The 27500-nt window shown below is 40.9% G+C and overlaps 1 protein-coding gene across 1 annotated transcript in view; it reads left to right on the forward strand.

The window, feature by feature from the left end:
- Window positions 1-27500, forward strand: part of csmd3a (CUB and Sushi multiple domains 3a) — a 307148-nt gene that overhangs the window by 256302 nt on the left and 23346 nt on the right. The window contains exons 55-56 of the mRNA XM_077229908.1: window positions 5442-5615; window positions 24363-24436. Of these exons, the coding sequence (XP_077086023.1) occupies window positions 5442-5615; window positions 24363-24436 (248 nt within the window). The remainder of the gene's footprint in view (window positions 1-5441; window positions 5616-24362; window positions 24437-27500) is intronic.

Here is a 27500-nt window from a genome sequence, read left to right on the forward strand (position 1 = left end):
ATCGTATTCATAGAAAGCGCTGAATATTATATGTAATGGATATATTTAATGCCAGAATTCAGATGTGCTTCTGTTGTGTGTTTGCTGCTTCTCCAAAGCATTGTATTATTCATCAAGGAAGTTTTCTCTGACACACGGGCCTGACTGGGTCCTCCACGTCTGATTATTATGCATAACTTGCTCTAGCCTAGAGCTGTTGAAATAATGTTTTCTGTGAAAGAAAGAGAAGAAACCGCAGTCAGATGAGAATGGTCTCCATGCATCGCAGATTGTGTTGTCGCAGAGCCACGTTTGGCCCGCCGTTGCTTGCGGAATATGTAACGGTGAAGAGTTTGTACGTTGTGGATGTTTGTATCGTTATCCATCTCACTTTATATGCAAAAAACACACCGAGTCAAAGTGAAAATGCCTTAAATCAGTATTCATGTGTGCAAAGTGTGTTTGTTCTCTACTGTAAAACAAAAGTGAATTTCAGATGTAAAAAAGCGACAGTGAAAACCTGGTCAACAGGAAGTTCTGTTACTACATATTGGGAAATATATACTGTAATAATGAATCTTTATCAATTAGGGGTGTAACGATATTCGAACCGAACCGAAAAACCGCGATACAGAACACACGGTTCGAATCGCGATACTCGATACTCTCATTGCGCACCGAACACGCCCCGCCCCGCCCCCTGCTACCCTGGCCCCGCCCAGCACCCTGCTACCCCGGCCCCGCCCCCCTCTGCTACCCCGGCCCCGCCCTGCCCCCTGCTACCCCGGCCCCGCCCCCTGCTACCCCGGCCCCGCCCCGCCCCCTGCTACCCCGGCCCCGCCCCCCTCTGCTACCCCGGCCCCGCCCTGCCCCCTGCTACCCCGGCCCCGCCCCGCCCCCTGCTACCCCGGCCCCGCCCCGCCCCCTGCTACCCCGGCCCCGCCCCCTGCTACCCTGGCCCCGCCCAGCCCCCTGCTACCCCGGCCCCGCCCCCCTCTGCTACCCCGGCCCCGCCCTGCCCCCTGCTACCCCGGCCCCGCCCCGCCCCCTGCTACCCCGGCCCCGCCCCGCCCCCTGCTACCCCGGCCCCGCCCCCTGCTACCCTGGCCCCGCCCAGCCCCCTGCTACCCCGGCCCCGCCCCCCTCTGCTACCCCGATTATCTTTCAAATTCTGTCTATTTGATCACGAAATTCAAACAATAAATGGCGATTTGGCGCTCTTTACTGTATGTTGAAAGATGCAGTATACTTACGAAAGGCATCATAACTCGTGTAATCGCTCAGTGTTTCAGCAGCGGAAAGACGTCAATAAAACAGCATAGCTTGTCACTAGCATTATATCTACCTCAACAGGCTAGTGATTCAGTGTCCACAACTTTGGTTCCTATAAATGAACTCTTGCACTAAATAAATGCACCATGTTAGCCTATATATTATATTTTACTTAACCTGTTAATGATATCTTGATTATTTAATGTATGTTTAAAATATCTTTCATGAAAATGACAACTGTGTAAAGTATTATATTTCAATAACAAATTAGAGTAAAACACAAGTTAATGCAAAAACTGCCTTATATTCAGTTTACATGTTTTCATACAATGTGTTGTGTGTTGATTATTATATCTAAAAAATAAATAGCATCTGAATTTAGGTTAAAAGTCTAGGCTACAACCTTTAATGTTATAGTAATGTGCGGCTCCCTATATAGTTTACAGATTTAGCAGATTTATTTTTAATCCTTGTGAAACGTTTACTTGTAATTGAATTAATTTAAAGACAAAAACGATTTTTTCATTAAACCACTGTTTTAAAAAAAAGAAAAGAAGCAATTTTAGCTTTCTAAACCGAACCGAGACGTCAAAACCGTGGGAAAAATAAACCGTCAATTTTGTGTATCATTACACCCCTATTATCAACTATTATTGGTCCTCAATTATTAACAAATGTAATATTTTTTTGAGGATTCCATTCATTAATATAAAGTTCAGCATTTATTTGAAATAAACCTTTTGTGACGTTTTAAATATCAATACTATGACTTTTGATCAATTTAATGCATCCTTGCTGAATAGAAGTATTAATTTAAATTATTTACAAATTTTTTTTTTTTTTAAATACACACACACTTTTGAGTGGTACTGTATCAACATTTATTTTATTTATTTTTTGCAATTTTTTTTAAACAGTTCAAAACTAAATTTACAGGTCATTCTGTAAATATGTTTACATTTTGAAAGTATTTTTTACTGAATTATTCTGGCAGCCACAGCGTTTATTTTTTACAGTGAAGGTGCATTGTGTAATATTTAGGAGGATCTGAATGCAATATCATATACATAACTATGTTTTCAGTGGTGTATAAAGACCTTACATAATGAACCGTTATGTTTTTATTACCTTAGAATAAGCTGTTTCTGTCTACACACACCGCGGGTCTCCTTACATCCACATGTTTCTACGGTGGCCCTGAACGGACAAACGTGTTTCGTCGCTATGTTGTTCTTCGTGTAAAGAAGCTGCTAAAGTCAGCGAATAAAACACTGACACAATGATGAACAAGTGACAGTAATATTCGCAATAACACATCGTTTTACTGAATAATTAAGTAAACCTAATTTCTTGATTCATCTTTGTAAAGAAACCTCATGATTAACTAGCTACTCTCTGCTGTCTCAGACGACGACATCACTTCCTGTCGGCCACTGTAACTTCTGTTGGGTGTGATTCACAACCTCACCACTAGATGTGGCTAAAAACTACACAGCGCACCTTAAAAATAAATCCTACTTGCTTTGATATTTATGTCATGCAGTGATATTTTTAAGTGATATTTATAAATGAGCATAAATGATAAAAATCACATATTTTGAAAACACTCGTGAAGAGCAGATTGTCCTTCAGGTAGCGTGTGGAAAATGTGTTTTATCCATAGACTGTAAATAAATATGTCCGTAGTGTCGCTGATGTCACACGTAGTGTTTCTGAAGAGCGTTTTTGAAGCCCAAAGTGGGCGGAGCCGGCCGCCGCCATCTTGGCAGCGTCACTCCCGGATAAACGAACATGTGCAGCGAGGCGGATTAGCTGAGGTGATGTGACGCTAACAGACAAACGGCTAGCAGTGACATCAGCAGCAATCCACCTGTCACTCAAGTGGCCACGCCCTTAATTATGCAGAACTTTAAAGCTTAATATAATTTAAACGGATGAGTTATAAAAAATACCCCCCCCCCATCTCCCCCTCACAGTCGTCATGAAGGATAAAATTAGCTATATAGACCAAAACCACTTTTTGCACCAGACTGTAAACATGTTTTTTCTGCTGTAAAGTTGGGTATTTTAACAAGAGGGTTTATGGGATTGACTCTCTTTTGCAGCCGGTCTCTAGTGGCCAGTCGATGAACTGCACGATGATCCTCACGACTGTTGTTTAAAGCGCTTTAATGGAGCTGACGTGTGTTAAACGCTGTCATACTGTGGCTGTGCTTCATGTGATTATCTGTGTGTCTGCAGTGGTCACACTTAAAGCCAGTGAACTCAGGTTTCCCATCTGTGAATTATACATCACAGCATGTCAGAGTCCTTTAACCCTGCGCTTGGGTTTTAAAGAGGGATAATTACTCTGATTCTCATTCAAGAGAGCGACCTCCGCTGAAACTCAACGCTCCACTTCTGATCTTTAAATACCATGAAGCCTGCAGAGCTCTGCTGCAATTTATGTCAAACACTTTTGCCCTGCTGAAATCATGACATATCAGATGTGGAAATAGATTTAATTTGTGGTCTGTCATATCTAATACGCTCTCAGACGTGCTTCTTTCTTTTCTACATTGCGAAACCAAAGTGTGCCAGTTAACGTCTAGCTGTTAATCTTTATTTTAGAGTCTATTGCATCTAAATACTGTTTAAAAGATCGGGGTCGGTAAGATCAAAAATACAGTAAAAACTGTGAAATATTATTATGATTTAAAACAACTGTTTTTATGTGAATATGTATTAAAGTGTAATTTATTCCTGAGAATTTTCAGCATTATTACTCCAGTTTTCAGAGTCACATGATCCTTCAGATGTTCAAATATTATAAATCGTTGTTGGTGCTCAATTTTTAATAATGGTTCAATTGTTAATATATAATTTAAATTTCAAAATAAAAAAATAAAATGTTAAGTACCCCAAACTTTTAAGTGGTTGGTTATCACGGTTTCCACAAAAAATATGAATCAATAAAAATATGAATCAATAAAAACTGTTTTCAACACTGATAATAATCATAAATGTTTCTTGAGCATCAAATCATCATATTATAGTGATTTCTGAAGGATCATGTGACACTGAAGACTGGAGTAATGATGCTGAAAATTCAGCTTTGATCACAGGAATAAATTTACTATATATTCACATACAAAGCAGCTGTTTTAAATTTTAATAATATGTCACAATTTTTACTGTATTTTACTGTATTAACAAATAAACACAGCCTTGGTGAGCAGAAGAGACTCTTGCAATAACATTATAAAATCAAACTGCTGTGTAACTTCTGAGATTGTGGAAAATGAGCTCTTGAGTTCAAAATGTGAGAATGAAAGGGTCGGCGAGTTTTTCAAATCATACGCAGGTATTATTAAACCTGCCTGTTTAATAATTGACTCTTCCTCTTGCTGTCTCAGAGCATGTATCTCTGAGTGGTTCACCTCAGAAGTTTGTTTTGTGGGTCAGGTCGGGTTACGCGCTGATAAATCATTCAGAAAATAAAGTTACAGATCAGATTTTCCTGGCCAGCAGCGGTGACGGGTCAGACATGTGCGTTTCAGAAGAAAAGCATTATCTGGGAAGAAATAATCAGAAATAGAATTCATGGTTAGATAATACTTACCTTGCATTAAACATAAACTGGCTGCTTAAAGTTAAAATTAAATCCAAAAATGAGCCAGTTACCTTTTAAATTATATATTAACAATTGAAAAATAAATAGTGCTATTATAGTATAATTTATATTCTATACTATTATAGTTGTTATTAATATTTAATATTTTCTCTCATTCATATTTCCAGTTTCATTTTCGCTCGTTTTAGCAATTTTTTGTGTGATACGTCAAATTAATTTGTTTATATATACATATATTATTATTATTATTATTATTCAGAGGGGAAATGTACCTAACATTTTTACGTTTAAGTTTTAATTTGGGATATTACGTTTTTCAATTAGCAAAATGTCTTTATTTATAGTAACAGAAATGTTTTAATAGTTTCTAATTTTCGTTAAAGATAATAATCCTGGTCGAGATGACATTCATAAATGGCTATTTAAGAGTGTAAACTCACATTTGAATCTGTTTTCTTTAATGTTGGCAGATTTTCCATTTGATAAAATCAGCATTATTCCTCAACGAACGTATTACACGTGAAAAGTCGATTTGCATGATGGAAATGGTCTGTAAATGATTGTTGTATGTTCACAGCGAAGTTCTGCGGTGACCCGGGCGTCCCGGCCCACGCCACACGAGAGGGTCAGAGCTTCATCTTCAGAGCCGAGGTGTTCTTCAGCTGTAGCGCCCCCTATCTACTGGTGGGCTCATCGACACGCACCTGCCAGTCAGACGCCACCTGGAGCGGCTCGCAACCGCGCTGCATAGGTGATCAAACACTCATATATGTGACCCACACTGCATAGGTGCGTTACCTTTACTGGTCAAACACTCATATATGTGTCCCACACTGCATAGGTGCGTTACCTTTACTGATCAAACACTCATATATGTGTCCCACACTGCATAGGTGCGTTACCTTTACTGATCAAACACTCATATATGTGACCCACACTGCATAGGTGCGTTACCTTTACTGGTCAAACACTCATATATGTGTCCCACACTGCATAGGTGCGTTACCTTTACTGATCAAACACTCATATATGTGACCCACACTGCATAGGTGCGTTACCTTTACTGATCAAACACTCATATATGTGACCCACACTGCATAGGTGCGTTACCTTTACTGATCAAAAACTCATATATGTGACCCACACTGCATAGGTGCGTTACCTTTACTGATCAAACACTCATATATGTGTCCCACACTGCATAGGTGCGTTACCTTTACTGATCAAACACTCATATATGTGTCCCACACTGCATAGGTGCGTTACCTTTACTGATCAAACACTCATATATGTGACCCACACTGCATAGTTGCGTTACCTTTACTGGTCAAACACTCATATATGTGTCCCACACTGCATAGGTGCGATACCTATTCTGATCAAACACTCATATATGTGTCCCACACTGCATAGGTGCGTTACCTTTACTGATCAAACACTCATATATGTGTCCCACACTGCATTGGTGCGTTACCTTTACTGATCAAACACTCATATATGTATCCCACACTGCATAGGTGCGTTACCTTTACTGGTCAAACACTCATATATGTGTCCCACACTGCATAGGTGCGATACCTTTTCTGATCAAACACTCATATATGTGTCCCACACTGCATAGGTGCGTTACCTTTACTGATCAAACTCTCATATATGTGTCCCACACTGCATAGGTGCGTTACCTTTACTGGTCAAACACTCATATATGTGTCCCACACTGCATAGGTGCGATACCTTTTCTGATCAAACACTCATATATGTGTCCCACACTGCATAGGTGCGTTACCTTTACTGATCAAACTCTCATATATGTGTCCCACACTGCATAGGTGCGTTACCTTTACTGGTCAAACACTCATATATGTGACCCACACTGCATAGGTGCGTTACCTTTACTGATCAAACACTCATATATGTGACCCACACTGCATAGGTGCGTTACCTTTACTGATAAAACACTCACATATGTGTCCCACACTGCATAGGTGCGTTACCTTTACTGATCAAACACTCATATATGTGACCCACACTGCATAGGTGCGTTACCTTTACTGGTCAAACACTCATTTATGTGTCCCACACTGCATAGGTGCGTTACCTTTACTGATAAAACACTCATATATGTGACCCACACTGCATAGGTGCGTTACCTTTACTGATCAAACACTCATATATGTGACCCACACTGCATAGGTGCGTTACCTTTACTGATCAAAAACTCATATATGTGACCCACACTGCATAGGTGCGTTACCTTTACTGATCAAACACTCATATATGTGTCCCACACTGCATAGGTGCGTTACCTTTACTGATCAAACACTCATATATGTGTCCCACACTGCATAGGTGCGTTACCTTTACTGATCAAACACTCATATATGTGACCCACACTGCATAGTTGCGTTACCTTTACTGGTCAAACACTCATATATGTGTCCCACACTGCATAGGTGCGATACCTATTCTGATCAAACACTCATATATGTGTCCCACACTGCATAGGTGCGTTACCTTTACTGATCAAACACTCATATATGTGTCCCACACTGCATAGGTGTGTTACCTTTACTGATCAAACACTCATATATGTGTCCCACACTGCATTGGTGCGTTACCTTTACTGATCAAACACTCATATATGTATCCCACACTGCATAGGTGCGATACCTTTACTGGTCAAACACTCATATATGTGTCCCACACTGCATAGGTGCGTTACCTTTACTGATCAAACACTCATATATGTGTCCCACACTGCATAGGTGCGTTACCTTTACTGGTCAAACACTCATATATGTGTCCCACACTGCATAGGTGCGATACCTTTTCTGATCAAACACTCATATATGTGTCCCACACTGCATAGGTGCGTTACCTTTACTGATCAAACTCTCATATATGTGTCCCACACTGCATAGGTGCGTTACCTTTACTGGTCAAACACTCATATATGTGTCCCACACTGCATAGGTGCGATACCTTTTCTGATCAAACACTCATATATGTATCCCACACTGCATAGGTGCGTTACCTTTACTGGTCAAACACTCATATATGTGACCCACACTGCATAGGTGCGTTACCTTTACTGGTCAAACACTCATATATGTGTCCCAAACTGCATAGGTGCGATACCTTTTCTGATCAAACACTCATATATGTATCCCACAGTGCATAGGTGCGTTACCTTTACTGGTCAAACACTCATATATGTGACCCACACTGCATACGTGCGATACCTTTACTGATCAAACACTCATATATGTGTCCCACACTGCATAGGTGCGTTTCCTTCAATGGTCAAACACTCATATATGTGACCCACACTGCATAGGTGCGTTACCTTTACTGGTCAAACACTCATATATGTGTCCCAAACTGCATAGGTGCGATACCTTTTCTGATCAAACACTCATATATGTATCCCACACTGCATAGGTGCGTTACCTTTACTGGTCAAACACTCATATATGTGACCCACACTGCATAGGTGCGATACCTTTACTACACAAACACTCATATATGTGACCCACACTGCATAGGTGCGATACCTTTACTACACAAACACTCATATATGTGACCCACACTGCATAGGTGCGTTTCCTTCAATGGTCAAACACTCATATATGTGACCCACACTGCATAGGCGCGATACCTTTACTGATCAAACACTCATATATGTATCCCACACTTCATAGGTGCGTTACCTTTACTGGTCAAACACTCATATATGTATCACACACTGCATAGGTGCGTTATCTTTACTGGTCAAACACTCATATATGTATCACACACTGCATAGGTGCGTTATCTTTACTGGTCAAACACTCATATATGTGACCCACACTGCATAGGTGCGTTATCTTTACTGGTCAAACACTCATATATGTATCACACACTGCATAGGTGCGTTACCTTTACTGATCAAACACTCATATATGTGACCCACATTGCATAGGTGCGTTACCTTTACTGGTCAAACACTCATATATGTGACCCACATTGCATAGGTGCGTTACCTTTACTGGTCAAACACTCATATATGTGACCCACATTGCATAGGTGCGTTACCTTTACTGATCAAACACTCATATATGTGACCCACATTGCATAGGTGCGTTACCTTTACTGGTCAAACACTCATATATGTATCACACACTGCATAGGTGCGTTATCTTTACTGGTCAAACACTCATATATGTGACCCACACTGCATAGGTGCGTTATCTTTACTGGTCAAACACTCATATATGTATCACACACTGCATAGGTGCGTTACCTTTACTGGTCAGACACTCATATATGGGACCCACACTGCTTAGGTGCGTTACCTTTACTGATCAAACACTCATATATGTATCCCACACTGCATAGGTGCGTTACCTTTACTGATCAAACACTCATATATGTATCCCACACTGCATAGGTGCGATACCTTTACTGATCAAACACTCATATATGTGTCCCACATTGCATAGGTGCGATACCTTTACTGATCAAACACTCATATATGTGACCCACACTGCATAGGTGCGTTACCTTTACTGGTCAAACACTCATATTCGTGACCCACACTGCATAGGTGCGTTACCTTTACTGATCAAACACTCATATATGTATCCCACACTGCATAGGTGCGTTACCTTTACTGGTCAAACACTCATATATGTGGCCCACACTGCATAGGTGCGTTACCTTTACTGGTCAAACACTCATATATGTGACCCACACTGCATAGGTGCGTTACCTTTACTGATAAAACACTCATTTATGTGTCCCACACTGCATAGGTGCGTTACCTTTACTGATCAAACACTCATATATGTGTCCCACACTGCATAGGTGCGTTACCTTTACTGATCAAACTCTCATATATGTGTCCCACACTGCATAGGTGCGATACCTTTACTGATCAAACACTCATATATGTGTCCCACACTGCATAGGTGTGTTACCTTTACTGATCAAACACTCATATATGTGTCCCACACTGCATTGGTGCGTTACCTTTACTGATCAAACACTCATATATGTATCCCACACTGCATAGGTGCGATACCTTTACTGGTCAAACACTCATATATGTGTCCCACACTGCATAGGTGCGTTACCTTTACTGATCAAACACTCATATATGTGTCCCACACTGCATAGGTGCGTTACCTTTACTGGTCAAACACTCATATATGTGTCCCACACTGCATAGGTGCGATACCTTTTCTGATCAAACACTCATATATGTGTCCCACACTGCATAGGTGCGTTACCTTTACTGATCAAACTCTCATATATGTGTCCCACACTGCATAGGTGCGTTACCTTTACTGGTCAAACACTCATATATGTGTCCCACACTGCATAGGTGCGATACCTTTTCTGATCAAACACTCATATATGTATCCCACACTGCATAGGTGCGTTACCTTTACTGGTCAAACACTCATATATGTGACCCACACTGCATAGGTGCGTTACCTTTACTGGTCAAACACTCATATATGTGTCCCAAACTGCATAGGTGCGATACCTTTTCTGATCAAACACTCATATATGTATCCCACAGTGCATAGGTGCGTTACCTTTACTGGTCAAACACTCATATATGTGACCCACACTGCATACGTGCGATACCTTTACTGATCAAACACTCATATATGTGTCCCACACTGCATAGGTGCGTTTCCTTCAATGGTCAAACACTCATATATGTGACCCACACTGCATAGGTGCGTTACCTTTACTGGTCAAACACTCATATATGTGTCCCAAACTGCATAGGTGCGATACCTTTTCTGATCAAACACTCATATATGTATCCCACACTGCATAGGTGCGTTACCTTTACTGGTCAAACACTCATATATGTGACCCACACTGCATAGGTGCGATACCTTTACTACACAAACACTCATATATGTGACCCACACTGCATAGGTGCGATACCTTTACTACACAAACACTCATATATGTGACCCACACTGCATAGGTGCGTTTCCTTCAATGGTCAAACACTCATATATGTGACCCACACTGCATAGGCGCGATACCTTTACTGATCAAACACTCATATATGTATCCCACACTTCATAGGTGCGTTACCTTTACTGGTCAAACACTCATATATGTATCACACACTGCATAGGTGCGTTATCTTTACTGGTCAAACACTCATATATGTATCACACACTGCATAGGTGCGTTATCTTTACTGGTCAAACACTCATATATGTGACCCACACTGCATAGGTGCGTTATCTTTACTGGTCAAACACTCATATATGTATCACACACTGCATAGGTGCGTTACCTTTACTGATCAAACACTCATATATGTGACCCACATTGCATAGGTGCGTTACCTTTACTGGTCAAACACTCATATATGTGACCCACATTGCATAGGTGCGTTACCTTTACTGGTCAAACACTCATATATGTGACCCACATTGCATAGGTGCGTTACCTTTACTGATCAAACACTCATATATGTGACCCACATTGCATAGGTGCGTTACCTTTACTGGTCAAACACTCATATATGTATCACACACTGCATAGGTGCGTTATCTTTACTGGTCAAACACTCATATATGTGACCCACACTGCATAGGTGCGTTATCTTTACTGGTCAAACACTCATATATGTATCACACACTGCATAGGTGCGTTACCTTTACTGGTCAGACACTCATATATGGGACCCACACTGCTTAGGTGCGTTACCTTTACTGATCAAACACTCATATATGTATCCCACACTGCATAGGTGCGTTACCTTTACTGATCAAACACTCATATATGTATCCCACACTGCATAGGTGCGATACCTTTACTGATCAAACACTCATATATGTGTCCCACATTGCATAGGTGCGATACCTTTACTGATCAAACACTCATATATGTGACCCACACTGCATAGGTGCGTTACCTTTACTGGTCAAACACTCATATTCGTGACCCACACTGCATAGGTGCGTTACCTTTACTGATCAAACACTCATATATGTATCCCACACTGCATAGGTGCGTTACCTTTACTGGTCAAACACTCATATATGTGGCCCACACTGCATAGGTGCGTTACCTTTACTGGTCAAACACTCATATATGTGACCCACACTGCATAGGTGCGTTACCTTTACTGATAAAACACTCATTTATGTGTCCCACACTGCATAGGTGCGTTACCTTTACTGATCAAACACTCATATATGTGTCCCACACTGCATAGGTGCGTTACCTTTACTGGTCAAACACTCATATATGTGACCCACACTGCATAGGTGCGTTACCTTTACTGATAAAACACTCATTTATGTGTCCCACACTGCATAGGTGCGTTACCTTTACTGATCAAACACTCATATATGTGTCCCACACTGCATAGGTGCGTTACCTTTACTGATCAAACACTCATATATGTGTCCCACACTGCATAGGTGTGTTACCTTTACTGATCAAACACTCATATATGTATCCCACACTGCATAGGTGCGTTACCTTTACTGGTCAAACACTCATATATGTGTCCCACACTGCATAGGTGCGATACCTTTTCTGATCAAACACTCATATATGTGTCCCACACTGCATAGGTGCATTACCTTTACTGATCAAACACTCATATATGTGTCCCACACTGCATAGGTGCGTTACCTTTACTGGTCAAACAATCATATATGTGTCCCACACTGCATAGGTGCGATACCTTTTCTGATCAAACACTCATATATGTATCCCACACTGCATAGGTGCGTTACCTTTACTGGTCAAACACTCATATATGTGACCCACACTGCATAGGTGCGTTACCTTTACTGGTCAAATACTCATATATGTGTCCCACACTGCATAGGTGCAATACCTTTTCTGATCAAACACTCATATATGTGACCCACACTGCATAGGTGCGTTACCTTTACTGGTCAAACACTCATATATGTGACCCACACTGCATAGGTGCGTTACCTTTACTGGTCAAACACTCATATATGTGACCCACACTGCATAGGTGCGATACCTTTACTGATGAAACACTCATATATGTGACCCACACTGCATAGGTGCGTTTCCTTCAATGGTCAAACGCTCATATATGTGACCCACACTGCATAGGCGCGATACCTTTACTGATCAAACACTCATATATGTATCCCACACTTCATAGGTGCGTTACCTTTACTGGTCAAACACTCATATATGTATCACACACTGCATAGGTGCGTTATCTTTACTGGTCAAACACTCATATATGTATCACACACTGCATAGGTGCGTTATCTTTACTGGTCAAACACTCATATATGTGACCCACACTGCATAGGTGCGTTATCTTTACTGGTCAAACACTCATATATGTATCACACACTGCATAGGTGCGTTACCTTTACTGGTCAGACACTCATATATGGGACCCACACTGCTTAGGTGCGTTACCTTTACTGATCAAACACTCATATATGTATCCCACACTGCATAGGTGCGTTACCTTTACTGATCAAACACTCATATATGTATCCCACACTGCATAGGTGCGATACCTTTACTGATCAAACACTCATATATGTGTCCCACATTGCATAGGTGCGTTACCTTTACTGATCAAACACTCATATATGTATCCCACACTGCATAGGTGCGATACCTTTACTGATCAAACACTCATATATGTGTCCCACATTGCATAGGTGCGATACCTTTACTGATCAAACACTCATATATGTGACCCACACTGCATAGGTGCGTTACCTTTACTGGTCAAACACTCATATATGTGACCCACACTGCATAGGTGCGTTACCTTTACTGATCAAACACTCATATATGTATCCCACACTGCATAGGTGCGTTACCTTTACTGGTCAAACACTCATATATGTGGCCCACACTGCATAGGTGCGTTACCTTTACTGGTCAAACACTCATATATGTGACCCACATTGCATAGGTGCGTTACCTTTACTGGTCAAACACTCATATATGTATCACACACTGCATAGGTGCGTTATCTTTACTGGTCAAACACTCATATATGTGACCCACACTGCATAGGTGCGTTACCTTTACTGGTCAAACACTCATATATGTATCCCACACTGCATAGGTGTGTTACCTTTACTGGTCAAACACTCATATATGTGACCCACACTGCATAGGTGCGTTACCTTTACTGATCAAACACTCATATATGTATCCCACACTGCATAGGTGCGATACCTTTACTGATCAAACACTCATATATGTGTCCCACACTGCATAGGTGCGATACCTTTACTGATCAAACACTCATATATGTGACCCACACTGCATAGGTGCGTTACCTTTACTGGTCAAACACTCATATATGTGACCCACACTGCATAGGTGCGTTACCTTTACTGATCAAACACTCATATATGTATCCCACACTGCATAGCTGCGTTACCTTTACTGGTCAAACACTCATATATGTGGCCCACACTGCATAGGTGCGTTACCTTTACTGGTCAAACACTCATATATGTGACCCACATTGCATAGGTGCGTTACCTTTACTGGTCAAACACTCATATATGTATCACACACTGCATAGGTGCGTTATCTTTACTGGTCAAACACTCATATATGTGACCCACACTGCATAGGTGCGTTACCTTTACTGGTCAAACACTCATATATGTATCCCACACTGCATAGGTGCGTTACCTTTACTGGTCAAACACTCATATATGTGACCCACACTGCATAGGTGCGTTACCTTTACTGGTCAAACCCTCATATATGTATCCCACACTGCATAGGTGCGTTACCTTTACTGGTCAAACACTCATATATGTGTCCCACACTGCATAGGTGCGTTACCTTTACTGGTCAAACACTCATGTGACCCACACTGCATAGGTGCGTTACCTTTACTGGTCAATCACTCATATATGTGTCCCACACTGCATAGGTGCGTTACCTTTACTGATCAAACACTCATATATGTGACCCACACTGCATAGGTGCGTTACCTTTACTGATCAAACACTCATATATGTGTCCCACACTGCATAGGTGCGATACCTTTACTGGTCAAACACTCATATATGTGACCCACACTGCATAGGTGCGTTACCTTTACTGGTCAAACACTCATATATGTGTCCCACACTGCATAGGTGCGTTACCTTTACTGATCAAACACTCATATATGTGACCCACACTGCATAGGTGCGTTACCTTTACTGATTAAACACTCATATATGTGACCCACACTGCATAGGTGCGTTACCTTTACTGATCAAACACTCATATATGTGACCCACACTGCATAGGTGCGTTACCTTTACTGATAAAACACTCATATATGTGACCCACACTGCATAGGTGCGTTACCTTTACTGATCAAACACTCATATATGTGACCCACACTGCATAGGTGCGTTACCTTTACTGATCAAACACTCATATATGTGACCCACACTGCATAGGTGCGTTACCTTTACTGATCAAACACTCATATATGTGTCCCACACTGCATAGGTGCGTTACCTTTACTGATCAACCACTCATATATGTGACCCACACTGCATAGGTGCGTTACCTTTACTGGTCAAACACTCATATATGTGTCCCACACTGCATAGGTGCGATACCTTTTCTGATCAAACACTCATATATGTGTCCCACACTGCATAGGTGCGTTACCTTTACTGATCAAACACTCATATATGTGTCCCACACTGCATAGGTGTGTTACCTTTACTGATCAAACACTCATATATGTGTCCCACACTGCATAGGTGCGTTACCTTTACTGATCAAACACTCATATATGTATCCCACACTGCATAGGTGCGTTACCTTTACTGGTCAAACACTCATATATGTGTCCCACACTGCATAGGTGCGATACCTTTTCTGATCAAACACTCATATATGTGACCCACAATGCATAGGTGCGTTACCTTTACTGATAAAACACTCATATATGTGACCCACACTGCATAGGTGCGTTACCTTTACTGATCAAACACTCATATATGTGACCCATACTGCATAGGTGCGTTACCTTTACTGATCAAACACTCATATATGTGACCCACACTGCATAGGTGCGTTACCTTTACTGATCAAACACTCATATATGTGTCCCACACTGCATAGGTGCGTTACCTTTACTGATCAAACACTCATATATGTGACCCACACTGCATAGGTGCGTTACCTTTACTGGTCAAACACTCATATATGTGTCCCACACTGCATAGGTGCGATACCTTTTCTGATCAAACACTCATATATGTGTCCCACACTGCATAGGTGCGTTACCTTTACTGATCAAACACTCATATATGTGTCCCACACTGCATAGGTGTGTTACCTTTACTGATCAAACACTCATATATGTGTCCCACACTGCATAGGTGCGTTACCTTTACTGATCAAACACTCATATATGTATCCCACACTGCATAGGTGCGTTACCTTTACTGGTCAAACACTCATATATGTGTCCCACACTGCATAGGTGCGATACCTTTTCTGATCAAACACTCATATATGTGTCCCACACTGCATAGGTGCGTTACCTTTACTGATCAAACTCTCATATATGTGTCCCACACTGCATAGGTGCGTTACCTTTACTGGTCAAACACTCATATATGTGTCCCACACTGCATAGGTGCGATACCTTTTCTGATCAAACACTCATATATGTATCCCACACTGCATAGGTGCGTTACCTTTACTGGTCAAACACTCATATATGTGACCCACACTGCATAGGTGCGTTACCTTTACTGGTCAAACACTCATATATGTGTCCCAAACTGCATAGGTGCGATACCTTTTCTGATCAAACACTCATATATGTATCCCACACTGCATAGGTGCGTTACCTTTACTGGTCAAACACTCATATATGTGACCCACACTGCATAGGTGCGATACCTTTACTGATCAAACACTCATATATGTGTCCCACACTGCATAGGTGCGTTTCCTTCAATGGTCAAACACTCATATATGTGACCCAAACTGCATAGGTGCGTTACCTTTACTGGTCAAACACTCATATATGTGTCCCAAACTGCATAGGTGCGATACCTTTTCTGATCAAACACTCATATATGTATCCCACACTGCATAGGTGCGTTACCTTTACTGGTCAAACACTCATATATGTGACCCACACTGCATAGGTGCGATACCTTTACGGATCAAACACTCATATATGTGACCCACACTGCATAGGTGCTTTTCCTTCAATGGTCAAACACTCATATATGTGACCCACACTGCATAGGCGCGATACCTTTACTGATCAAACACTCATATATGTATCCCACACTTCATAGGTGCGTTACCGTTACTGGTCAAACACTCATATATGTATCACACACTGCATAGGTGCGTTATCTTTACTGGTCAAACACTCATATATGTATCACACACTGCATAGGTGCGTTATCTTTACTGGTCAAACACTCATATATGTGACCCACACTGCATAGGTGTGTTATCTTTACTGGTCAAACACTCATATATGTATCACACACTGCATAGGTGCGTTACCTTTACTGGTCAGACACTCATATATGTATCCCACACTGCATAGGTGCGTTACCTTTACTGATCAAACACTCATATATGTATCCCACACTGCATAGGTGCGATACCTTTACTGATCAAACACTCATATATGTATCCCACACTGCATAGGTGCGTTACCTTTACTGATCAAACACTCATATATGTATCCCACACTGCATAGGTGCGTTACCTTTACTGATCAAACACTCATATATGTATCCCACACTGCATAGGTGCGTTACCTTTACTGATCAAACACTCATATATGTATCCCACACTGCATAGGTGCGATACCTTTACTGATCAAACACTCATATATGTGTCCCATATTGCATAGGTGCGATACCTTTACTGATCAAACACTCATATATGTGACCCACACTGCATAGGTGCGTTACCTTTACTGGTCAAACACTCATATTTGTGACCCACACTGCATAGGTGCGTTACCTTTACTGATCAAACACTCATATATGTATCCCACACTGCATAGGTGCGTTACCTTTACTGGTCAAACACTCATATATGTATCACACACTGCATAGGTGCGTTATCTTTACTGGTCAAACACTCATATATGTATCACACACTGCATAGGTGCGTTATCTTTACTTGTCAAACACTCATATATGTGACCCACACTGCATAGGTGCGTTATCTTTACTGGTCAAACACTCATATATGTATCACACACTGCATAGGTGCGTTACCTTTACTGGTCAGACACTCATATATGGGACCCACACTGCTTAGGTGCGTTACCTTTACTGATCAAACACTCATATATGTATCCCACACTGCATAGGTGCGTTACCTTTACTGATCAAACACTCATATATGTATCCCACACTGCATAGGTGCGATACCTTTACTGATCAAACACTCATATATGTGTCCCACATTGCATAGGTGCGTTACCTTTACTGATCAAACACTCATATATGTATCCCACACTGCATAGGTGCGATACCTTTACTGATCAAACACTCATATATGTGTCCCACATTGCATAGGTGCGATACCTTTACTGATCAAACACTCATATATGTATCCCACACTGCATAGGTGTGTCACCTTTACTGATCAAACACTCATATATGTATCCCACACTGCATAGGTGCGTTATCTTTACTGGTCAAACACTCATATATGTGACCCACACTGCATAGGTGCGTTACCTTTACTGGTCAAACACTCATATATGTATCACACACTGCATAGGTGCGTTATCTTTACTGGTCAAACACTCATATATGTGACCCACACTGCATAGGTGCGTTACCTTTACTGGTCAAACACTCATATATGTATCCCACACTGCATAGGTGCGATACCTTTACTGATGAAACACTCATATATGTTACCCACACTGCATAGGCGCGATACCTTTACTGATCAAACACTCATATATGTATCCCACACTTCATAGGTGCGTTACCTTTACTGGTCAAACACTCATATATGTATCACACACTGCATAGGTGCGTTATCTTTACTGGTCAAACACTCATATATGTATCACACACTGCATAGGTGCGTTATCTTTACTGGTCAAACACTCATATATGTGACCCACACTGCATAGGTGCGTTATCTTTACTGGTCAAACACTCATATATGTATCACACACTGCATAGGTGCGTTACCTTTACTGGTCAGACACTCATATATGGGACCCACACTGCTTAGGTGCGTTACCTTTACTGATCAAACACTCATATATGTATCCCACACTGCATAGGTGCGTTACCTTTACTGATCAAACACTCATATATGTATCCCACACTGCATAGGTGCGATACCTTTACTGGTCAAACACTCATATATGTGTCCCACATTGCATAGGTGCGTTACCTTTACTGATCAAACACTCATATATGTATCCCACACTGCATAGGTGCGATACCTTTACTGATCAAACACTCATATATGTGTCCCACATTGCATAGGTGCGATACCTTTACTGATCAAACACTCATATATGTGACCCACACTGCATAGGTGCGTTACCTTTACTGGTCAAACACTCATATATGTGACCCACACTGCATAGGTGCGTTACCTTTACTGATCAAACACTCATACATGTATCCCACACTGCATAGGTGCGTTACCTTTACTGGTCAAACACTCATATATGTGGCCCACACTGCATAGGTGCGTTACCTTTACTGGTCAAACACTCATATATGTGACCCACATTGCATAGGTGCGTTACCTTTACTGGTCAAACACTCATATATGTATCACACACTGCATAGGTGCGTTATCTTTACTGGTCAAACACTCATATATGTGACCCACACTGCATAGGTGCGTTACCTTTACTGGTCAAACACTCATATGTGTATCCCACACTGCATAGGTGTGTTACCTTTACTGATCAAACACTCATATATGTATCCCACACTGCATAGGTGCGTTATCTTTACTGGTCAAACACTCATATATGTGACCCACACTGCATAGGTGCGTTATCTTTACTGGTCAAACACTCATATATGTGACCCACACTGCATAGGTGCGTTACCTTTACTGGTCAAACACTCATATATGTATCACACACTGCATAGGTGCGTTATCTTTACTGGTCAAACACTCATATATGTATCCCACACTGCATAGGTGCGTTATCTTTACTGGTCAAACACTCATATATGTGACCCACACTGCATAGGTGCGTTACCTTTACTGGTCAAACACTCATATATGTGACCCACACTGCATAGGTGCGTTATCTTTACTGGTCAAACACTCATATATGTGACCCACACTGCATAGGTGCGTTACCTTTACTGGTCAAACACTCATATATGTATCACACACTGCATAGGTGCGTTATCTTTACTTGTCAAACACTCATATATGTATCACACACTGCATAGGTGCGTTACCTTTACTGGTCAAACACTCATATATGTATCACACACTGCATAGGTGCGTTATCTTTACTGGTCAAACACTCATATATGTATCCCACACTGCATAGGTGCGTTACCTTTACTGGTCAAACACTCATATATGTGACCCACACTGCATAGGTGCGTTACCTTTACTGGTCAAACACTCATATATGTATCCCACACTGCATAGGTGCGTTACCTTTACTGATCAAACACTCATATATGTATCCCACACTGCATAGGTGCGATACCTTTACTGATCAAACACTCATATATGTGTCCCACATCGCATAGGTGTGTTACCTTTACTGATCAAACACTCATATATGTGACCCACACTGCATAGGTGCGTTACCTTTACTGGTCAAACACTCATATATGTGACCCACACTGCATAGGTGCGTTACCTTTACTGATCAAACACTCATATATGTGTCCCACACTGCATAGGTGCGATACCTTTACTGATCAAACACTCATATATGTCACCCACACTGCATAGGTGCGTTACCTTTACTGGTCAAACACTCATATATGTATCACACACTGCATAGGTGCGTTACCTTTACTGGTCAAACACTCATATATGTGACCCACACTGCATAGGTGCGTTACCTTTACTGGTCAAACACTCATATATGTATCACACACTGCATAGGTGCGTTACCTTTACTGGTCAAACACTCATATATGTGACCCACACTGCATAGGTGCGTTACCTTTACTGGTCAAACACTCATATATGTGACCCACACTGCATAGGTGCGTTACCTTTACTGGTCAAACACTCATATATGTGACAAGAACTCAGAGTTATAAAATCAGTTGATATTACACTGAATTATGTTGAATATCTGTCAGCTGTTAAATGTAACTACACAATTAGATAATACCAGTTTAGCTCAACCAGTTACCAAGCAATGCTTCATGTTGTTCAGTCTGTGGTGTAAAAAGGTGCATTGGCAATTAAAGAAAAAACACTTCAGCAAAACATGTTCAGTGTAAACAGTCTTTTTGCGGTTTACTGACACTAATCCAAATCGTGATTAGAACAAAGCATATAAGAATAAAAAATGTACTATTAATCCTCAGCTGAATCCGTTGCTCCTCGAAGTGAAACCAGCACTTCTGAGGTAAATGTCTCAGGATTATTCCTCTTAGCCTCGCAAAACGACATAGTACATTAATCTGATTAAACTTAGTGTGTTTATCGAGTTGATGTGGGCGTCGACACGTTTGCATGTGTTGCCTCAGATCATTTGCGTTTGAATAGCGTGCGCTCTCCTTGGGCGTGTCACATTAGCAGAATAATGAGCTGCGAAAACGATAATGAGAACATAATCAGAGAATATTTGTTTTAGTTTTGAATTAGATAATTTAAAAGTACACACTTAAATGATTATAAAGATATACAGGTCCTTTTCAAAAAATTAGCATATTGTGATAAAGTTCATTATTTTCCATAATGTAATGATAAAAATTAATCTTTCATATATTTTAGATTCATTGCACACCAACTGAAATATTTCAGGTGTTTTATTGTTTTAATACTGATGATTTTGGCATACAGCTCATGAAAACCCAAAATTCCTATCTCAAAAAATTAGCATATTTCAACCGACCAATAAAATAAGTGTTTTTAATACAAAAAAAGTAAACCTTCAAATAATTATGTTCAGTTATGCACTCAATACTTGGTCGGGAATCCTTTTGCAGAAATGACTGTTTCAATGCGGCGTGGCATGGAGGCAATCAGCCTGTGGCACTGCTGAGGTGTTATGGAGGCCCAGGATGCTTCGATAGCGGCCTTAAGCTCATCCAGAGTGTTGGGTCTTGCGTCTCTCAACTTTCTCTTCACAATATCCCACAGATTCTCTATGGGGTTCAGGTCAGGAGAGTTGGCAGGCCAATTGAGCACAGTCATACCATGGTCAGTAAACCATTTACCAGTGGTTTTGGCACTGTGAGCAGGTGCCAGGTCGTGCTGAAAAATGAAATCTTCATCTCCATAAAGCTTTTCAGCAGATGGAAGCATGAAGTGCTCCAAAATCTCCTGATAGCTAGCTGCATTGACCCTGCCCTTGATAAAACACAGTGGACCAACACCAGCAGCTGACATGGCACCCCAGACCATCACTGACTGTGGGTACTTGACACTGGACTTCAGGCATTTTGGCAATTCCTTCTCCCCAGTCTTCCTCCAGACTCTGGCAACTTGATTTCCGAATGACATGCAAAATTTGCTTTCATCCGAAAAAAGTACTTTGGACCACTGAGCAACAGTCCAGTGCTGCTTCTCTGTAGCCCAGGTCAGGCACTTCTGCCGCTGTTTCTGGTTCAAAAGTGGCTTGACCTGGGGAATGCGGCACCTGTAGCCCATTTCCTGCACACGCCTGTGCACGGTGGCTCTGGATGTTTCTACTCCAGACTCAGTCCACTGCTTCCGCAGGTTCCCCAAGGTCTGGAATCGGTCCTTCTCCACAATCTTCCTCAGGGTCCGGTCACCTCTTCTCGTTGTGCAGCGTTTTTTGCCACACTTTTTCCTTCCCACAGACTTCCCACTGAGGTGTCTTGATACAGCACTCTGGGAACAGCCTATTTGTTCAGAAATATCTTTCTGTGTCTTACCCTCTTGCTTGAGGGTGTCAATGATGGCCTTCTGGACAGCAGTCAGGTCGGCAGTCTTACCCATGATTCCGGTTTTGAGTAATGAAAAAGGCTGGGAGTTTTTAAAAGCCTCAGGAATCTTTTGCAGGTGTTTAGAGTTAATTAGTTGATTCAGATGATTAGGTTAATAGCTCGTTTAGAGACCCTTTTCATGATATGCAAATTTTTTGAGATAGGAATTTTGGGTTTTCATGAGCTGTATGCCAAAATGATCAGTATTAAAACAATAAAAGACCTGAAATATTTCAGTTGGTGTGCAATGAATCTAAAATATATGAAAGTTTACTTTTTATCATTACATTATGGAAAATAATGAACTTTATCACAATATGCTAATTTTTGGAGAAGGACCTGTATAGCTCATGCCTGGGTGAATAGTATTCGCTGATTTTTATTTAAGTTTAGAGACGTGCTCCAGAAAAAAAGTTCACGGAGACGGAGAGCCAGAAAGCACACCGTTTATTTTCTTTATTTTACAAAAGCACAATGTTTTACTTCGATTGTAAGTGGACACATAAAAAAGTAGACATATAACAGTTTATTTTTTCATATTTCTTAAGTTTGTATGACCAGAAATGACGGAGTATTAAGTCTATTTTGCTGCTATGTGAAAAAAATCAAGTAAAACGCACCCCATAGGGTTAATGGGGAAAGAAATGCTACAGTAAAAACCGCTTAATTGGTAAACCGGAAGTTCTCTTATAATGTGAGTAATTAATAAATTTAGTGGGACATTTTATGTCATTTTACAATAAAATACTGTGAAATAGAACGTTGTCTTATAATTTACAGTGTAAAATTTACGATTTTTTAAAATGATTATCGAAATAAAGTCTTCATGTATTTCACGATAGATGTAATTTTAAATATCAGTGAAATTTCACTATTATCAATACATCAGCAAAAAAAATGCTATGTTAAATAATGTAAGAAAATCCGGTTTATTAGGATGCTGTCACTTTAAGAGCGAATGCACAGATCCAATATACTGTTACACTGTCCGATTATATTGCTTTTATAATCATTGGAAGCCAAAATAAAAATAAAAAATCAATTACGATTAATCACACAGCACTAAATTATAGTATTCATTCCTTAAAAAAAAAAACCTAAATCATTTGAACAGCAGTATATAAATTTAAGTTCAATCCATTAAAAAACATAAAATATTGCTACTGTATTTTTTTACTGTAAAATTCTGGCTGCCAGTTTTTTTTAAAAATCCACTCCAGCTTTGATCTATGATGTGAATATTATGACCACCTTCTGTGGTTCACTACCATTACATCAGCTTTTTCTAACCCGATTATGAATATAACACTGTGGGAGATGATAATGACGATGTAATCCTGATTTTTCCGCAGAACCGCATCGGACGACGTGTGAAAATCCCGGTTCTCCAGAGTTCGGCTCCATGAACAGCAGTCTGGGCTTTAAGGTAAGAACCAGTTAATGCTCTCGAACTGTCTCGGACTCTCGTATCAAAGCCATTATGATGAGAATAAGTATAAGGCAGTTCAAAGGGCCCGTTTCTGTCAGTTTTAACCTGCTTTTATCTTCAAGCGTGAAAACGGCCCTTTCAAATGGCACAATTGGACTTCAGATGTGCCTATTATGAACAAAAAATCATATTTTCCTTCATTGCTGAGACAAAAGGGTATTCACTGGCCTCGTGACAGTCTGGTCACATCAGAGAGTGTGTGTCAGCGCGGAGCTTTATAAGCACAGTTGATTTACTGTCAAGTTGATTCAGTCAAATGCTGTTTGAAGAGCCCGTGGCAGTTTCAGGATTGTGTGAGTGTCTCTTATTGTCCAGGGAGAGTTTAGTCTTCAAACGCTCTCTATAACCCACTCTAATGGCTCTTTACAGTCCGCCGTATCTTCCTCACAGGGACCAGAGAAGCGAAGCATCAGTTCGGAGCTTCAGTTTGACATGCGTTGTCAACTTTACCCCATGATTTCAGATCAGTTATTTCAACCGAAGGGCTGAGAGTGACTGACATTTATTATAGTCAATTTAAGTCTGAAACACTCATTATTGGCGCATTTTTTTCATTTTGTAGTTTTGTAGTTCAACCACAAAAAATTATCAGTACTGGCACATGTGTTTCTAAAACCTTTTTATATTTATTGATATATATATTTATACTGTTTTTATATATATATATATAATTTTATTTTTCTACCACAAAACTGGCACAAGTGTTTATTAAAAAAAATTATATTTTTTCATTTCTATTTACTTATTTATTTATTATTTTATTTTATTGGAGGTTTTGTAATTTTTTATTTTTTATTTGACTTGATTATTTTATAATTTTGTTTTATTATTAGAAAATATTCTCCGTACTGGCACAACTGTTTTTAAAATGCTATTTTGTGTTTTATTCCTTTATTTAACTTTTTATTATTTAATTTCCTTCATATCACTTTATTTAGCTTTATTATGCTTTATTTTTTTACAATCACAAAACATTCTGGCATAAATGTTATTTAATATTTTGGAATTTTTTTCATTATTTAATACAATTTTATTTTACGTATTTTATTTTATTTTATAACGACCACAAGCTATTTAATGAAGTCTAGAGATTTTCTCATGGAGGCACAAAGAGGACTGCACAGACAGTATTAGTGAACAAGCTACTGAAAGTCATTTAAACTCTCAACAGATTTATATTGATCATATTTATCTCTACATTGTGAGTAGTTGTAATGCATTGTCCAAGCTTTTGCAAATATGCATAGAGCAGGTTCTCGATCATAATGAAATAAAAATTGCTAAAATCAATTGCATGGTGATTGTACAAAATATTAATTGTACAAATTTGAATAAAAACAACAAGCCAAAGCTATGGGATTTGTAGCCGGCGATGATGACGTCCCCTGGAGCTTCTGTGGTCCACAGCTCTAATATGAAGCGTTTGTCTGTTGGGTTTGTTTTGGATCATTCTCGCCTCGAGGAGTGAGCTCTTTGAAGGGCAGAATAAAAGTGTGTCGCTCGAGCTGCTGTTCTCACTGACTTCTTCAGAAGTGTGTGTGTGTGTGAGCTGTAATGAAATCTAATGTTCCACTGTTGTGAGGCTTTGATCTCAGCAAGACGTCCCTCCTCAGTGAGAGTGAGTGAGTGTGTGTGTGTGTGCGTGCGTGTGTGTGTGTGTGTGTGTGTGTGTGTGTGTGTGTGTGTGTGTGTGTGAGAGAGAGAGAGAGTGTGTGTGTGTGAGTGAGCGAGTGTGTGTGTGTGGGTGTTTGGGTGTGTGTGTGAGAGTGCGAGCGAGTTAGTGAGTGTGTGAGTGAGTCTGTGTGAGTGAGTGTGCGTGTGAGTGAGTGTGAGAGAGTGAGTGAGTGTGTGTGAGTGTGAGTGAGTGAGTGTGTGTGTGTGTGTGTGTGTGTGTGTGTGAGTGAGTGAGTGTGTGTGTGTGCGAGTGAAAGTGTGTGTGTGTGTGTGTGTCTGTGTGTGTGAGTGAGAGAGAGAGAGAGTGTGAGTGAGTGAGTGAGTGAGTGTGTGTGTGTGAGTGTGTGGGTGTGTGTGTGAGTGTGCGAGTGAGTTAATGAGTGTGTGAGTGAGTCAGTGTGAGTGAGTGAGTGAGTGTGTGTGTGTGTGGGTGTGAGTGTGCGAGTGAGTTAGTGAGTGTGTGAGCGAGTGAGTGTGTGAGAGAAAGTGTGTGTGTGTGTGAGTCAGTGTGAGTGAGTGAGTGAGTGTGTGTGTGGGTGTGTGGGTGTGAGTGTGCGAGTGAGTTAGTGAGAGTGTGCGAGAGAAAGTGTGTGTGTGTGTGTGTGTGTGAGAGAGAGAGTGTGTGTGTGTGTGTGTGTGTGAGTGAGTGAGTGAGTGTGTGGGTGTGTGGGTGTGTGTGTGAGTGTGCGAGTGAGTTAGTGAGTGTGTGAGTGAGTCTGTGGGAGTGAGTGAGTGTGTGAGTGTGCGTGTGAGTGAGTGTGTGAGAGAGTGAGTGTGAGAGAGTGAGTGTGCGTGTGAGTGAGTGTGCGTGTGAATGAGTTAGTGAGTGTGAGTGAGTGTGAGAGTGTGAGAGAGTGGGTGAGTGAGTGAGTGTGTGAGTGAGGGAGTGTGTGAGTGTGCGTGTGAGTGAGTGTGTGAGAGAGTGAGTGTGAGAGAGTGAGTGTGCGAGTGAGTGAGTGTGCGTGTGAGTGAGTGTGTGTGTGAGTGAGTTAGTGAGTGTGCGTTTGAGTGAGTGTGTGTGTGAGTGAGTGAGTGTGTGTGAGTTAGTGAGTGTGAGGGAGTGAGTGAGGGAGTGTGAGTGAATGTGTGAGTGAGTGTGCGTGAGTGAGTGAGTGAGTGAGTGTGTGTGTGAGTGAGTGAGTGTGCGTGAGTGTGAGAGAGTGAGTGTGTGTGTGGGTGAGTGAGTGAGTGGGTGTGTGTGAGTGTGTGTGAGTGTGTGAGTGAGTCTGTGGGAGTGAGTGAGTGTGTGAGTGTGCGTGTGAGTGAGTGTATGAGAGAGTGAGTGTGAGAGAGTGAGTGTGCGTGTGAGTGAGTGTGCGTGTGAGTG

This window comes from Siphateles boraxobius, unplaced genomic scaffold (assembly GCF_051911475.1).
Source record: "Siphateles boraxobius isolate OS27281-9 unplaced genomic scaffold, OSU_SipBor_1 137, whole genome shotgun sequence".
Taxonomy (NCBI): Eukaryota; Metazoa; Chordata; class Actinopteri; order Cypriniformes; family Leuciscidae; genus Siphateles; species Siphateles boraxobius.